Source organism: Cucurbita pepo, chromosome 4, assembly GCF_057944985.1.
Source record: "Cucurbita pepo subsp. pepo isolate OVF chromosome 4, ASM5794498v1, whole genome shotgun sequence".
Taxonomy (NCBI): domain Eukaryota; kingdom Viridiplantae; phylum Streptophyta; class Magnoliopsida; order Cucurbitales; family Cucurbitaceae; genus Cucurbita; species Cucurbita pepo.
In genome coordinates this window covers 566,976-583,201 of record NC_141801.1, presented here as the reverse complement: position 1 = coordinate 583,201, position 16,226 = coordinate 566,976, and the positions used below count along the sequence as shown (strand labels likewise).

The window sequence follows — 16,226 nt, the reverse complement described above, 5'->3', positions numbered from 1 at the left end:
GAATCAATGCTCTAATATTTCCAAACCACTTAACATTATCATTAAATATATCAAACAAAATTTTAAAATTTAAGATATAACGTATTTAAAAATTAACGAGATAGGTAGTAAAGAATCGAGTTATCAACATCCTCTACGACACGATCACGTTACCTGGGTTAGAAATCACGACCCTCCACAATGGTATGATATTGTTCACTTTGAGCATAAGCTCTCATGACTTTGGTTTTGATTTCCCGAAAATTTACTTATAAACCCATGATCTTCAATTCACCATTTTCAGGACCCAGCGTCTACTACCCTTCGGGGTCTAGTGCGTCCTCCCAAGCTCATCGCTAGCCGATATTGTATTCTTTGGTATTTTTCTTTTGGGCTTCCTCTCAATATTTTTTTAAATGCGTGTATTAGGAAGAGGTTTCCACGTCCTTATAAATAATGTTTTGTTCCCCTCTACAGCCGAGGTGGGATCTGATAGAATTACTCCGAGAAAAACTCGCTTAACTTTGTAATTACTATAATTGAATATTGACAGTCCGGAAAATGAAGATACACTTTTTTGGAATAGATTATTTTTATGATCCCTCTAATTCAGATGTAGTATCAGCTCATTTAGGTAACCCGAGAGCTATAATCGTGGAGGCAACTACAACCCGGAACCAAGAAATTGACAAGAAATGGACAAGAAAGGGTAAAATAACAAAAGCCAAAAGGGGTTTTGAAGGAGGGTAATTGCGGTAATTTCTCTAATTGGTGGGGGTCTCGACTCTTGGGGCTTGGCTGAAAACGCCTTACGAACGACCGTCCTTCAACTGTCCAAATAAATTCGAAGCCATCCAAATTCCGGCGAGGCTTTCTTCACGCTCAACGATGAACACCCGTCGCCATAGCCTTGCTCGAATCTTCGAATCCGTTGGCAGATCCTTATCTTATTCATCTTCCTCGACCTCCGCCTCTGCTACCTCCTCCCAAATCCCTCGGACTTTGGCCGGTCTCCGGGAACGACTTGCTGCCGAATCCCCTACGCTTTCTGACTTCGTTGGCCTGAAATCTTCTGATTCGTATTCCGTGGAGGTTGGTACGAAGAAGAAGCCCCTTCCTAAACCTAAATGGATGAAGGAATCGGTGCCCGGTGGCGAGAAGTATGTTCAAATCAAGAAGAAGCTCCGCGAATTGAAGCTTCATACGGTTTGTGAGGAGGCTAAATGCCCTAATTTGGGGGAATGCTGGTCTGGTGGAGAAACTGGCACGGCCACTGCTACGATTATGATTCTTGGAGACACTTGTACCCGGGGCTGCAGGCTAGTCATAATTCAATTTACTCATTCATTTCGTTGTGTTTACTTAATTTTCAGTGTTTTTGATGATTGAAGAATGATATCTTCTCGTGTGTGCTGTGCATAGTGTATATAATTTACTGAGGAATGTGAATCTCTAATTGTTTTTGTCATAGAATTGATCTTGTCGATTACTATGATATCATCTTATCACTTAGAATTCTATTCATTCCTTGCTATTTTGGGATTATTTGCACTCCAGGTTCTGTAACGTGAAGACATCACGAACTCCACCTCCACCAGACCCCAATGAGCCGCAAAATGTTGCTGAGGCAATCGCATCATGGGGGTTGGATTATGTGGTTATCACTAGTGTGGATCGCGACGATTTACCTGATCAGGGGAGTGGTCATTTTGCAGAGACCGTGCAGAAACTCAAGGTGTTGAAGCCAAATATGTTGATCGAAGCATTGGGTATGAATTCCCTAGCAGTTTCCTTAGTGTCACGTTCCTTGTTACATTTAAGGATTCTTGTGTGACACTTGATTTTTGGGAGAGTAATTCTATCTTGTTTTCATCCAATCCAGCTTAGAAAGTTAGTGAAAGCTACATACTTACCCGTGTGTAAATGCAGTCACAACAATCAGCATCATAGGCTCGTTTGATTCTGATTACTTTTGTCCAGTATGATTTAATCTGTTCTTTGATGTTCCTTGAACTAATTGATTTTGCAGTCCCTGATTTTCGAGGAGACCCTGGCAGTGTAGAGAAAGTTGCAAAGTCGGGCCTTGACGTCTTTGCTCATAATATAGAGACAGTTGAAGAGCTTCAGGGAGCAGTTCGGGACCATCGTGCTAATTTTAAGCAATCATTAGATGTTCTAGTTATGGCAAAAGAGTTTGCTCCTTCTGGAACACTTACGAAGACTTCCATTATGTTAGGCTGTGGGGAAACACCAGATCAAGTCGTGCAAACAATGGAGAAGGTGAGAGCTGCTGGAGTTGATGTGATGACATTTGGTCAGTACATGAGACCTTCAAAGCGCCATATGCCTGTATCAGAATACATTACACCTGAGGCTTTCGAGAAGTATCACAATCTTGGCATGAAAATGGTACTCTCTCTTTTTATATGAACATTTTGTTTGCGTTTATTGTCTTCTTTGTTCTGCAATGGATTGTTTAATCAAGTCTTTAAAGGTTAAAGTCTACTCTTTTTTTTTTTTTTCATTTCTAGTATGGTATCATATTCCCATCTTTGTTATTCTTATAGCTCGCGAATAATCTTGATTTGCATTTCCTATACCATCCCATCTTCCATTTCAACCATTGTAGTTTTATGTGTATTATATTCAAATCGTTCGAGGGAGTCGATGCTTTACTTTTAGGTATATTAGTTCATGTTGTGATGCATAATCCTCATCTCCACCATCAAGTATCACATGATCAATAGTTTTTAATGTATGGAGTTACTTGCCATGCCTTGAGGATACAACAATGATTTGAAAATCCATTTTCTGTTTGGTTGTGACAGGGTTTTCGGTACGTGGCATCTGGCCCAATGGTTAGGTCCTCATACAAGGCAGGAGAATTCTATATCAAGTCAATGATTGAATCAGATCGGGCAGCTTCTAATTCACATCCTACACAAGCTTGATTTGGTCATCTGTCTCCGACAATCCCTACATAAGCAACCACGTTGCATTTAAGCTTAAACATATTGGCAAAATGAACCTGTGATTTGATTGGTTTGGCCACTCATTTGTCAAATTCCAATGCTCTTGATCTGCTGTAGATGTACATTATTTTGCTTCGCTTTATCAAATAAGTTAGTAACGTTTCCCTTTCCTCCTGTTATTGCTGTTCAGCATGGGAGGTATTGTCTTATTCTTGCAATGTTGAAATTGAATTTCTATTTGGTTGTTTTTTGTAGACTTTACCATCTTGCTTGTTCATAAATAAAGCCTCAGTCTTTGGATTCCAATGCAGAAGCAGGTTGGATAGTGATCGAGTCGACATAAAGGGCTCTGGTAATTTTCTTCCCTAGTCATCATCTTTGAGCAAGGATAAGGTTAGGAAGAGGTGTATAGTGTGGTAAGAATATTTTGACAGATAAGGTTAGGAAGAGACGTATAGTGTCTTTATACGAGCGGTAAAAACATTTTGACAGATAAGATTAGGAAGGGATGTATAGTGCCTTTGTATGAGTGGTAAAAACATTTTGCACTCTGATAGATAAGATTAGGAAGAGATGTATAGTGCCTCTTTGTATGAGTGGTAAAAACATTTTGATAGATAAGGTTAGGAAGAGATGTATAATGCCTTTATATGAGCAGTAAGAACATTATGACGGATAAGGTTAGGAAGAGATGTATAGTGCCTATATATGAGTGGTAAAAACATTTTGATAGATAAGGTTAGGAAGAGATGTTAGTGCCTTTATACTAGCGGTAAAAACATTTTGACAGATAAGGTTAGGAAGAGATGTATAGTGCCTTTATATGAGTAGTAAAAACATTTTGACAGATAAGGTTTGGAAGAGACTTATAGTACCTTTATATGAGCGGTAAAAACAATTTGACAATTTGACAGACGATATATAGTGCCTTTAGATGTAAAGTGCCTTTATATGAGTGGTAAGAACAATTTGACAGCAGTTGGTTAAAAACACTCCATTGACAGTTAGTATCTTCTCCATTTACTGGGCGTTGAGCCATTTCACTCCCAAGCTTTGCCATAGCTCCACTCTCTCGCCCTGATGGCTTTCTCCTTTCCCACCCAAATTCACTACCCTCAACCGTTAAATTCAAAATTTCAAATTCTAACATCCTAATCTATTCAGCTTCCATCTCCATTCCCCACATTCACCACTCTCATGGGTTGTTGCTTTAGCAGAACAATAGACAGAGGTCAGCCTCTTTGTCCCATGAGAAGTCCGTTACCGGGGTCCATCGACACCCGTGTCGAAAACATCCCCGGCAATGGAACCCTGGAAGACGAAACCGTCAAAGAAGTCCTCTTAGATACTCCCATTTCCAAGCCATGTGACCTGCAAAAACCAGTCCCAAAGTTTGAAGAAGACAAGTTTCCTGAGGTGGAGGAAAGGGGGGTCCCTTCAGTTTCAGAGACATCTCAGGTTACGGAATGGTGCAGCAATATGAGCGAAAGCGTGTCAATGGCGACCACCATTTCAGAGCAAAGAGAAGGCGACGAAGCCTCAAGTAAACAGAGCAGAGAAATTGGTCGGAATACAACACCAAAGATTGGCAGAAGGCGTCCATATTCCGGCGACCCATCATGTAGAAGAGAACAGAGGTGTCGTGTTAGTTGCAGGAACACACAGGGAAGGGCAGAATCAAGAGAAGCGAGGACCAGGAAGAAGCTGAGTGGAGGGCACGAGCAGCAATCTGGAGTCGGCCATGGGCGGCGTTCGAGGTCACCAGCTGCTGCTCGAACAGTTGGAGGCACGAACAAGATGGGGGGGAATGTGAAAAGCAGTGCCATGAAAGGTAGTGGACGAGCTGCTGGTGAGCTGCAAGAGATAGAGACCACCAAGAAAAGAGACGAAGGAGATGATGGAATTCAGCCCCCAAATGAATCCATTGAAAACCCACTTGTCTCACTTGAATGTTTCATCTTTCTGTAGATTTTATTAACTGATTAGTGTATGGGGGAAACTTCAAAAAATGAGTCCTTTTAGTTTCCATTAGTTTCAAATGGGTCCTTATAGTTTCCATTATTTTCAAATGGGTCCATTTTCAAAAAGATTATTATTATTATTATTTTTTTTTTTTTTTTTTTTTTTTTTTTTAATGTGAAAAGTCATTTATGCTATTCTCTTTACAAATTTAAGAGGGTTCCAAAATTTTTATTCAGTGGATTCTTGACCTTGAATTTCGACTGTTTTTGTTTTTGTCTTTTTTTTTTGAAAAAATTCAAAATCTATATTAGGTTATTTTTAACTTTAGGAGTTCTTACGTGATTTTTTTGTTTGTTTTATTTGTTGGTTTAAATGTATACGATTGATTACCATATGTTATGTTCGTTTCTTTTGTTGTTTTAAATGTATGTAGGATTGATTACCACATGTTATGTTCGGATATTTTGAAGAATCCGAATTGAGATTTATGAGTGTTGAAGAAACTTAGTAGAAGCCCAAAGTTGATTACCAAAGTTGGTGGCTTCTTAGTCATCTCCGTCATTTCTTGGTTGAAATTCGAGTGGATCGGTGGACTCTGACCTTGATCTAAACCCCCATGTCTACTCTTCTCCACCCGCAACTCAAGAAGTTGGTTTTGCCAACACAATATTAAGGTCGTCCCCTATTCTATGCTGACTTCGACCCTAGGCTAGCTTTTTGGGAAGCCTGTTCTCACCGCGCTCACGCCCCAACTGGCTTGCCAGCAGTAGTGAGAATTCTCTCATTTTCTAGTTAAAGACTTAGTTGAATGACCGAAAATTTAGAGATTAGGAAAATCAACTAAAATTGTACCTTCTGAAAAAATGATCAAGAATGATGTAAACCGAATGATGTCCAACACAAAAGAAAGTAGATTAAAAATCCATAGTAGTTGAGGGTTATTAAAAGATTAGTTAGAAAGTAGATCTGCAATTCAATTCAAATGCTCCTTCAACTTCTCTTTTTCTCTTTCCTCTGTTTGTAATGACAACATGCATGGAGCACAGGAGATGTCTTCTCTGGTGGCCCTCTAACACTCAAAACGTTTCTCTTTTTCCTTTTCTCTTTCTGCTGCCTTGTGGACTGTGCTGTCCTCCGCACTCCACACAACTGGGTCAACAAAAGCACCTCATTCTCCAACATTTCTCCCACATTTCTCCCGATTACCCGTTACGTATCACTATTCAACCTCGTAGTTTTAAAATGTGTATGCTAGGAAGAAGTTCTCACACCTATATAAGAAATGCTTCGTTCTCCAACCGATGTGAGATCTCACAATCTACTCCTTTAAAGGCCTAACGTCCTCGCTGCCACACCGCCTAATGTTTGTCTCTAATATCAAAATATCACAATCTCAAACTCACTACTAGCAAACATTGTCCACTTTAGTCCATTATGTATCGCTGTCAGTCTCATGATTTTAAAATGAAGGTCATCTTCTGTTCTTCTTTTCTCAGTTAGCAGCAGAGAATTAAGTGAATAATTACCTTGGGTTGTAACTTTGATGTCAGTGAAACTGATTATGAACATAACAATCAGGGCACTAATCATGGATTACAGGAGCAGCTGACCCAGCCTTAGCAACAATCATTCATTTTCACCCTCTCTTTTAACTATGGTGGGGCAGCATCAAATATAACCTATACACCTTCCTACATATCCAAGTTACACACCGGCTGAAGTTGATGTGACTTTCACCATGTTTTCAACTTTACCATGTCAGTTGCAAGTCAAAATGGAGTGTCCCAAGCCTACCGCTAGCAAATATTGTCTTCTTTCGATTCTTCCTTCTGAGCTTCCCCTTGAAGTTTTTAAAACGTACCTGCTATGGAAACCTTAAGTGGAAAGTTAAAAAAGGACCATATCTGCTAGCGGTGGGTTTGAGCTGTTACATGACCTGACCCTTGTTCTGTAATGACGTTTCTTTAGTCAACTGATGTTGGAGCTTGATGTTAAGCTTGAGGGCGGACAGATGCTCAAGTTATGTGGATGCAGAGGCTTCAAAATGGGCTCGGGAGGGCACGGTGCAGGAACAGGGTGGGCAATGTAGGTTGGAACCGCTTCGCCGGGCATCAATACCGATACTCCTCGACCGTATACAGTCATCTACATAAATCAAGTCAAAAAGTGTATCAGTTTAAAGTAGGTTGCTTCTCTATTACTCATCTAATTACCATAAAAACTATATTATAGCTGCTACTATCATGATTCTGAGATTGCTGCAACAATTTAGCAGAAACGGTGCAAAAATGGGTCCATGGTCCACAAAATAATGATTGTTCGTAGAAATTCATGCATCAAAATTCTTTAGCATATTGTTCATGAGAGAGAGAGTTTAATCACTTCAAAACCGTCCCTAACAAATATTATTTGGGCTTTTAATTCCAAGTTTCTACTCAAAGTTTATAAAACTCGAAGTTTCCACACCCTTATAAAGAATGCTTCGTTCCCATCTCCAACCGAGGTGGAATCTCACAATCAACCTCCCTTCAGGGCCCAGCGTCCTTGTTGGCACTCTCCCCTCTCCAATCGATGTGGGATCTCACAGTCCACCCTCCTTCAAGGCCCAACGTACTCGCTGACACACCACTCGGTGTTCACCCCTCTTCGTGGCTTAGCGTCCTTGCTGGCACACCACTCGGTGTTCACCCCTCTTCGTGGCTCAGCGTCCTCGCTGGCACACCACTAGGTGTTCACCCCTTTTCCTGGCTCAGCGTCCTCGCTGGCATACCACTCGGTGTCCACCCCTCTTCGTGGCTCAGCATCCTCGCTGGCACGCCACTCGGTCCCCCTCTTCGTGGCTCAGCGTTCTCGCTAGCACACCACTTGGTGTCCACCGCCCTTCGGGGCTCAACGTCCTCGCTGGCACACCGCCCCGTGTCCACCCCCCTTCAGGGCTCAGCGTCCTCGCTAGCACACCGCCCAGTGTCTGACTCTGATACCATTTGCAACCGTCCAAGCCCACTACTAGCAGATATTGTCCTCTTTGGGCTTTCCCTTTTGGGTTTTCCCTCCAAGATTTTAAAACGCCTCTGCTATGGAGAGGCTTCTACATCCTTATAAAAAATGTTTCGTTCCCATCTCCAATCGACGTGGGATCTCACAACCTCACTCCCCTTTTTCTTTCGCCTTTTTCCCGTTACGAAGAGAACGAAAAAGGCACATGATCAAACATGATGGTGATTAAAAGCAAATGTCCTCAAACAACAAAGAAAACTCATTAATAATGATCACCATTTAGACTTTGAGTCGAAAATAGCTGGCCTACGAGCAAAAAGGAGAACAACTTTATGATACTTGAGGTGCAAGATTAGGACACAAACTAGTGGAAGCCGATTCGAAATGATCCATGACCTCTCCTTCTATTCTGTTCGTATACTTTCCAACATAAAGAATTGAAACTCAGCTGTACATGCTAATATGGTACAACTATACCTTATAGAATGTAGGGAAAGGATATTGAAAATGGTGACAGCTGAGACTTTCACACACTTTATTAAAGCTATAAATACTTCAAAATATGTGCATATTTCTATATTGTAATCACAAAGGGAGACATAGCATGTGATTATGTTTGTATGAACAATGCATTTAATGGTATAGGATTGAATTGTTAATCAAACTTGTTAAATCGATACGACATTGAATAATCTGCTCATTTAAAATGTCATACCGTTGGTAAATATTGTCCTCTTTGGGCTTTTCCTTTTTGGGTTTCTCCTCAATGTTTTAAAACGCGTCTGTTAGGGAGAGGTTTCCACAATTTTATAAGGAATACTTCGTTCCTCTCGTCTATTAGGGCCCTCGTATGTTAGGGAGAGGTTTCCACACCCTCCACCCCTGAGAGGTTCCCACACTCTCCATCGTCTATTAGGGCCCTTGTCTGCTAGGGAGAGGTTTTCACACCCTCCACCCTTCTTGGTGGCCTAGCGTCCTCGTCAACACAACGCTCAGTGTCTGGCTCTAATACCATTTGTAACAGCCCAAACCCACCACTAGCAGATATTATATCCTCTATGGGTTTTCCCTTCTGGCTTCCACTCAAGATTTTAAAACACGTCTTTTGAGGAGAGGTTTCCAGACACTTGTAAATAGTACTTTATTCCCCTCTCCAATGGGGATCCCACAGTTCACTAGCTACTAATGCTTAAGAAACCATGAGCAGCTTGACACAGTTTAATGCCTTATGAACTTGTTTTGCCTATCAAATCTTGTTCCTGGTTGGATTGCTATCACAATTGAGACAAAAACACATGCTACCTACATGGTGTGGGCCCATTATCATTAACATCTAGAATGAAGAAAAACTATCATATTAATGTAAGCAAACAGAGATAATACAGAAATTTTCAGAAGAAAACTGTTCAAAAATAGTCAAGACATCATTAATTGACACCAAAAGAATTTATTGTGTTCTTCTCAGAAAGAGATCAAGAAACTATTTGAATTTAGAAAACCAAGCCAACATCAAAATGCAGTAGCAGAGAAGAGAAGACAAGAACCTTGGGAGATGGGTAACGAAGCTTTTCATCGAACACCATCTGTGCTTCAAGATCAGAAGGCGGCCGACCCATGTCCGCCGCCGTCCTGGGTCTAAGAAACCTCTCAAAAATAGCCATAACAAGGAACATAGAGATTAGAATGGCAGTCGCTACAAACCCAAACGAAACCGCATTAACAGAATCATCAAATCGACTCCAATACTCCTCTCTTTCTGGGTTTAACGGCAACACCGCCGGCAGTGGCGGCGCTATGTCGCCCCATTCTTGCTCGCCGCCCATTAAAACCAAACCCCAGAAGAAGAATGGGGGTTTTAGAGAGAAATGGGAAATGGGTTCGAAGAGAAACAAAGGGTGAGGGATAATATGATCACAGGAAAGACCAGAAGATGGTTAAGATGGTTTGGAGGGTTTATTTACATAATGGGAGTGCGTGAATGAGTCAATTGCGCGCCTCTTTTAACGTTGCTTTCAGAAAGAAAACAAGGGACTTTTTGTTGGGGTGAGTGATGATTTGTTTAGTAAACATTGAAATAAGAGATTCTTTTAAAAACTATACTTATTTTCAAAGTTAATATGGTTTATGTTCATGGAATGAAGAGAATGTTTAGATAAGATATGGGAATTGATTGCATCTCGAACATGTTCATTATGATCCCTTATCGCTAGTCGTTACTAAAAGCCCACTGGTCCTATTACTAGTCAATATTGTCTGCTTTGACCTGTTACAAACCCATCTTCACCCTTGTTCTAAATGTTTTCGTTTCCCTCTCCCACCAATCTGAGATCTCACAATATGGTCACAATATGGTCTGGAAAATATATGACAGATAGAGATCTGATATGGTGAACGGCACGTGCTACCAAACACGTGTGACGGCAGATATTCGTCGTTCAATTTCAGTAGCCTCTCAGTCTTTCACGTGCCGCCCACGTACGACATGTCGAAAAAGAACCGTACCCTAATAATCCAACCTGCCATTGACGGGACCACATTGCCAACATGGACACGCACCAGTCTCCAGCCCAGCATCTTTCGCCACGTTTCGCTCACTCATTGGTTTACGTGTCTGACTCGGCACGTGAGATCCCGATAGATTTTTAAAATATATATATATAATTTGGCAGTCTAGATCAGAGGGAGGGTTAAAGGAGTTGACTGTTTGGTTACGGGAATGATTGTATTCGGGTCGAGGATGGGAGGGAAATGGAGCAGGTGTGGGTCTGAAAAGTGGATCATGTGGATATGTGGGCCCGGGTCCGAAAGTTTGTACTCACGTGAATGTACCAAGTTTCTGTGCACCTGCTTTTCTCTCTCTCTCTCTCTCTCTCTCTCTCTCACGCTTGTTTTACATGTTGGGCTTGGGCTTCATGTTACTTCATAATTGGGCCCACATTTGCCTCATCTTTTGGCCCATTTTCTTAAATAACATAACTTCTAAATTAATAAAAATAAGCTAACATTCGCCTAATCGATTGAAGCGTGTGGAATCGTCCAGTCCTCGGTAGCGTTCGGGTTTAATCTTTTGAGTTCAAGGCTACAAAAAAAAAACAACAGCAATACTATTTGAAAGGACGGGTTTCAATATTTCTCATACGTAATCCTTTGTATAGACGTTGGACGAACGAACCCTAAAATGGAATAGGCCCGCTAATATAGGAGAATGCAAGTGAAGAATAAGCTTTTCCGTTTACTAGAAGGGAAACAGAACTCGGTCCCCATTCGCTAGGGAGTACCAACTGTTTGTTAAAAAAACAGAACCCAGTGAATGACGCACAACACAAGCTGCCATACCCCAAAGGCGCCGTTTTGCCATCCACTCTGGTTTCGTCCCAACAAATTCTGGAATGATGGTTCAACCCCATCCCTGGTCTCGGGGAGTGGCAAGCAGCAAACAAATCTAGTCGTCGAACAAAAGGGGAGGGATACGAATCCTTTCGTTGTTATTTATTTTAGAGGGAGGCAGTAAATATTTTGTTTCAAAAATACCCTCAAACTCTCACAATAGTTTTAAAAATGCCCTTTAACGGTTAGAAGTGTTTCAAAAATACCTTAAATTTTTCAAAAGTTTAATGATATTATTGAAACATTTGAAAGAGTGTTTTTTTAGACAAATTTCAAAATTTACGAGTATTTTTATTAATTTAGTCTAATTTATAATATTAATCTTAAAATTTTGAAAATATTTATAATATAATTTTTTTTCTCCTAATTATTCTCTTAAAATTACCACGCAGCAATGGCTACAAAGCTCCTTTACTCCCTCCTCTTCCACGGGCTCCATTCTTGTCCACGCGTCACCATTCGCTGATGTGTCAAACACGTGGACAACCGAAGTCATCTTAGAAGGCTGATTTGGCATCCTTCGCCCAGCAATAAAGTACAGGTAAGCACCGACTGCCGCCATCGTGACAAAATTGGTCGCCGACAGAGCCTCACATCGAGATCCATCGACCTCACTCCAAATATTCAAATTCCAATCATACTCTTCGATCTGTCCCTTCCATGTATTGAGACAGTCGCCGGAGCTGAACAACTTCTCGTCGACGGCGATGATCTGATACGGCGGAACGTCCAATTGCCACATTCCGATGATCAGATCCCACCGGGAACCATCACCATTGTACACCTCAACAGAACTCCTCTCCATATTGCCGATGTAATCACTGTTACCGGCAAATCCACCAATGACATGGAATTTCCCCTGCCACGAAACTCCGACACATTTGTGGCGGCAAGCACTCATCTCCGGCAACGATTGCCATTCGTCCACCGTCGGGTCATAAACTTCTGCAGACGACATTCCGGTAGCGCTGTCGAGCTGACATTTCCCGCCGGCGACGTAAATCTTGTCGCCAATGACGGCGCAGGCAAAATCGAATCGAGGGATGATGAGCGGCGCGCAATCGTACCACATATCTTCACTCACGTTGTACCGCAAAACCTGTCGCCGGACTTCCAGCTCGCTTCTGGTTCTCCGGTTGACAGCCGATGTCATTTTCTCGCAGAGGCGACCGCCGATGACGTATATGCAATCTCCGATCGAAACCATTGAAAAGCCTTTAAGAGCATAGTTTTTCAAAAGTCCAGGGATTGTAGTAACTCTGTTCCATGAATTTTCTTGTGGGTCGTAACAATCGATCCAGTTTGAGATGTTGGTGCCCTGTGAAGCATCTTTGCCGCAATAAGATACACAGATCTTGAAAATGGCCGGTGGGTTTCCGGCCGGCGGCCAAGATGGCGAGGTGGAGGCAATTGAAAGAGACCCCATATGGATAAAAGGGAAGGAGTTTGAAGTGAAGGCAGGGGAATTGAACAATGAAGATCAATGGAGAATAAATATACGAAACAGTCAGAAACTTCCAAGGTCTGTAACTTGTTTGCATCGAAGTTAAGGGAATCGGGTGAAAAGAGAGAGGTGGTTCAAAACAGTGGATTCATTCAACTGCTGATAAAAACTAAGAAATTTTCTTGTTCGTCCCATATCTTGGCTTTTCCTTTCAGACTCCTCCTCAAGAAATGTTTTGATGTGGGATCTCATAATCCACCGGCCCAACGTTCTTGCTGGCACACCGCTCGGTGTCATACCATTTGTAACCGTCTAAGTCTACCGCTAATAGACATTATCCGCTTTGCTATGTTACGTATAGACGCTAAGGCATGAAAACAACAAATAAAAATGAGTCAGAACAATCCATCCTATCATATCCTATACCAACCTTACTAAGCGTCATCATACCTTACTAAGCATGGCTATCCCAGAATTACCTCCCTTCCTCAAGGATAAGATGTGATGTCCCACATTGGTTGGGAAGGAGAACAAACCACCATTTATAAGGGTGTCGAAACCTTCCCCTATCAGACGTGTTTTAAAGCCTTGAAGGGAAGTCCAAACGAGAAAACCCAAAGAGGACAATATTTGCTAGCGGTGGATCTGGAGCGTTACAAATGGTATCAGAGCCAGACACTAGACAATGTGTCAACCTTTTTGCTGTTCCCTGGAGGGGTAGACATGAGACGGTGTGTCAGTAAGGACGCTGGCCCCAAAAAGGACAAAATTCTTCCCGGTATTTCTTTGCCCCCATCCACGAGTCCATCTGCCAATTTACAAGCTTCCTTGATGCATCGGGCTTTGCACAATGTGTGGATCATGTCCTCAAATGCTGTCCCAGACACATTGGAGATAGATCATCCAAGATTTTGCAAGCTCTAGATATCTTGAGTAATGCCCATAGAATCCTTAAGTATTGAATAAAAAAGTTGCAAGCCTCAAAATTGTAGTAAAAAAATGACTCAAGGGTTGAATAAAGGGTGTACTTTGTTTGAGGGCTCTAGAGAATGAGTCGGTCTCGATTAAAGGGAGGCTGTTCGAGAGTTCTATAAGCCGCATGAGAGGCTCTATGGTGTATTTTGTTCGAGGGAAGTCCCACGTTAGCTAATTAAGGAAATGATGATGGATTTACAAGTAAGGAATACATTTCCAATGGTATGAAACATTTAAGAGAAACTAAAAGCAAAGCCATAGAGTTGATAGTTTCTAACGCACCTTTGTGGCAAAGACATACCCCATGGCAAGAGCTCGGAAAGAGGCTACAGTGGGGGTGGTCGCCTCTTCAGTTATATGCTTCCTTGAACAGCCCATCAATAAGAATTGTGTATGAACAAACTGTTTGATCGATCTTCCCATGCTTGGCTAGAGAATCCATAATGGCCTCACAACAATATGAATCTCGAGCACTTGAACATTTCTTCAAATAGATTGTCTGCATCTTCAAATTCTCTCACAGCCTTACCAAGGCCATCAACTAAACTCGCATAGAACATGGCATTGATTCCCACTAATTTATTTCTACGAAGTTCAAAATATTCCGTTGCATCCTCCAATCACGAAGCTGAACATACTGTAAGACAAATTTGGCATTAACTTGATGAAAAACTTGCGACAAAAAGAATCTAAATCGGCTTCCATGTTCGAAAACCGATCAAGTAGATTCAAAACTTGATAGCTCGAAACTACATCAGAAACATCGAGAAAAGGTTCTATCCATTCGGGAGGTGGGAGCGGGTAGGAAATCGAATCAAAGTGAATTTGTGGTAATCAACTTCAGCTTCAGGAATCCATAGATGGATTTTGAAGAGTAAAAAGAAATTCAATGAATCAGGATTAACAAAACTAAATAGAATTTGAAGAAACAGATATTCACATCAATTGCAGCAAAGAGGAAGGGGGCGGAAGGTACCTTTGACGAACGCAAACAAGGTCGCTTGCTTACTCTCAGATGGCGGCAAAGAAGGAGCCACTGGAAAGAAACCGCAAGCGGCATTGCAATCTGAGTTCTTCGAAGAAAGTTTCCCATTTCGATTCAGAGAATATGATTTGCGATCAAGTGAATGAAGGCGTCGAGATGAAGAGCAAAGGAATGGAGCCGCCTTCCACAGGGTTCTTCTCATGGGGTTTTTGCGCGCTAAAAGTGGTGAAGGGAGTTAAAATCAAAGTCCTGATGAGATAATCTTATTGAACAAGTTTATCAACAAATGGTCCTATGGTCTAGTGGTCAGGACATTGGACTTTGAATCCAGTAACCCGAGTTCAAATCTCGGTAGGACCTCTTTTTCCTCCTTTTCTCTCTATTTTTACTCGAGTTCAAAGCTCAAAAAATGATCTTTATGGTCCCTACTTTCCATAAAACAAATGGTCCTATGGTCTAGTGGTTAGGACATTGGACTCTGAATCCAGTAACCCGAGTTCAAATCTCGGTAGGATCTTATATTTTACTCATTTTCTCTCTTTTTTTTTCTCCGGTTCAAAATTCACAAAATTACCTTTTTGGTCCCTTGATCTCACGTAACTTCTTAACTTTTCCTATGTTAACAAATGGTCTTATGGTCTAGTGGTTAGGAGTCTAATAACTCGAGTTCAAATCTCAATAGGACCTCTTTTTTTAAATCATTTTCTTTCTCTTTTTTCTCGGGTTCAAAATTCACAAAATTACCTTTTTGGTCCCTCGATCTTACGTGACTTTTTTACTTTTGCTACAATAACAAATCATTCAACAACCAACGACCCTTTCTTGTAATAACAACGACGGGAGATGGGCAATCGAGCTGATAGAAGAGTAAAACATAAGCATGGAATTCCTAAAATGGTGATTTTGCATAGTTTGTAGGGCACTTGAGTTTATCGTCGATACCCTACTGCATCTTTACCCCAGTCTATTTGCATCGGGCTCAACTCGTACTAGTAAGAAAGTATTCTCAATAGGGGACAAAATCTATTCAATTCAACCATACGAAACGAAAGTAAAACACTAGAATACACCCCTCCTCCTCTAACAGCAAAGCAAACGGCTGTCCGCATTGGATTCAAAAACCCTAATTCTCACATGTCTTTAGTTTTCATTGTTAGAAATGATTGTCTGGGTCGTTAATCATCGTCAAAGGTAGTCGCCAATCACTATTGTCAACGGTAAGTGTTCGAGTAAATAATTTTTTATTTTTAACTATTTGTCACATTATAATTTCTACTTTCCCCTCAAAGTAATTAAAAAAAAAAAAAATTAGCATAGAAAAATAATTTTTTATTTTTACCTTTTCTTTCGTCAAGAAAAATGGCGGCAGAAGAGTATCCATCTCCACGAAGATTGCTACCCTTTATTGGTCGGCTAAATGCTCTACCGTCCATTAGAAGAACGATTCGAGAAGCCTGTTGAACGAGCTAACCCTTTGTTCTTAGTGGCTAATGGAGATCATTGATTTGGCCGTCACATCATGGCT

General features: G+C 41.2%; 3 protein-coding genes and 2 non-coding genes across 7 annotated transcripts; 3 read left to right on the top strand and 2 right to left on the bottom strand.

The window, feature by feature from the left end:
- The first annotated feature begins 743 nt into the window (after window positions 1-743).
- Window positions 744-3,207, top strand: LOC111793397 (lipoyl synthase 2, mitochondrial). The gene is made up of 4 exons (XM_023675247.2): window positions 744-1,298; window positions 1,537-1,748; window positions 2,009-2,388; window positions 2,808-3,207. Exons 1-4 carry the CDS (start codon window positions 868-870, stop codon window positions 2,928-2,930), a joined length of 1,146 nt encoding a protein of 381 aa, XP_023531015.1. The 5' UTR covers window positions 744-867; the 3' UTR covers window positions 2,931-3,207.
- Window positions 3,208-6,459: 3,252 nt separating this feature from the next.
- LOC111793399 (uncharacterized) lies at window positions 6,460-9,879 on the bottom strand. Its single transcript, XM_023675249.2, has 2 exons — window positions 9,455-9,879; window positions 6,460-7,058 (listed from the first exon to the last, which is right to left on the bottom strand). Exons 1-2 carry the CDS (start codon window positions 9,731-9,733, stop codon window positions 6,882-6,884), a joined length of 456 nt encoding a protein of 151 aa, XP_023531017.2. The 5' UTR covers window positions 9,734-9,879; the 3' UTR covers window positions 6,460-6,881.
- Window positions 9,880-10,126: 247 nt separating this feature from the next.
- LOC111793700 (F-box/kelch-repeat protein At1g16250) lies at window positions 10,127-14,913 on the bottom strand. 3 transcript variants are annotated; one of them, XM_023675706.2, is made up of 3 exons: window positions 14,693-14,913; window positions 13,192-14,353; window positions 10,127-13,105 (listed from the first exon to the last, which is right to left on the bottom strand). In XM_023675706.2, the coding sequence occupies exon 3, from the start codon at window positions 12,721-12,723 to the stop codon at window positions 11,665-11,667; it is 1,059 nt and encodes a 352-aa protein (XP_023531474.1). In that variant the 5' UTR covers window positions 12,724-13,105; window positions 13,192-14,353; window positions 14,693-14,913; the 3' UTR covers window positions 10,127-11,664. The 3 variants fall into 3 exon arrangements, with proteins under 3 accessions (XP_023531474.1, XP_086979704.1, XP_086979703.1); XM_087123578.1 differs by having other exon boundaries at window positions 10,127-13,887; window positions 13,999-14,353; XM_087123577.1 differs by having other exon boundaries at window positions 10,127-14,353.
- A 76-nt stretch (window positions 14,914-14,989) lies between these two features.
- TRNAQ-UUG (transfer RNA glutamine (anticodon UUG)) lies at window positions 14,990-15,061 on the top strand. The gene has a single exon. It is a non-coding gene; the product is annotated as a tRNA-Gln (tRNA).
- Window positions 15,062-15,146: 85 nt separating this feature from the next.
- TRNAQ-CUG (transfer RNA glutamine (anticodon CUG)) lies at window positions 15,147-15,218 on the top strand. Its single transcript has one exon. It is a non-coding gene; the product is annotated as a tRNA-Gln (tRNA).
- Window positions 15,219-16,226: the final 1,008 nt, after the last annotated feature.

What these genes read in the sequence shown, in the direction of transcription:
- LOC111793397 (XM_023675247.2), top strand. Translation starts at nt 868, where the DNA reads ATGAACACCCGTCGCCATAGCCTTGCTCGAATCTTCGAATCCGTTGGC. An exon ending in TATGTTGATCGAAGCATTGG is followed by an intron (nt 1,749 to 2,008) that starts GTATGAATTCCC and finishes TTGATTTTGCAG; the next exon opens with TCCCTGATTTTCGAGGAGAC. An exon ending in ACAATCTTGGCATGAAAATG is followed by an intron (nt 2,389 to 2,807) that starts GTACTCTCTCTT and finishes TGGTTGTGACAG; the next exon opens with GGTTTTCGGTACGTGGCATC.
- LOC111793399 (XM_023675249.2), bottom strand. Translation starts at nt 9,733, where the DNA reads ATGGGCGGCGAGCAAGAATGGGGCGACATAGCGCCGCCACTGCCGGCG. An exon ending in TTCGTTACCCATCTCCCAAG is followed by an intron (nt 7,059 to 9,454) that starts GTTCTTGTCTTC and finishes TGATTTATGTAG; the next exon opens with ATGACTGTATACGGTCGAGG.
- LOC111793700 (XM_087123577.1), bottom strand. Translation starts at nt 12,723, where the DNA reads ATGGGGTCTCTTTCAATTGCCTCCACCTCGCCATCTTGGCCGCCGGCC.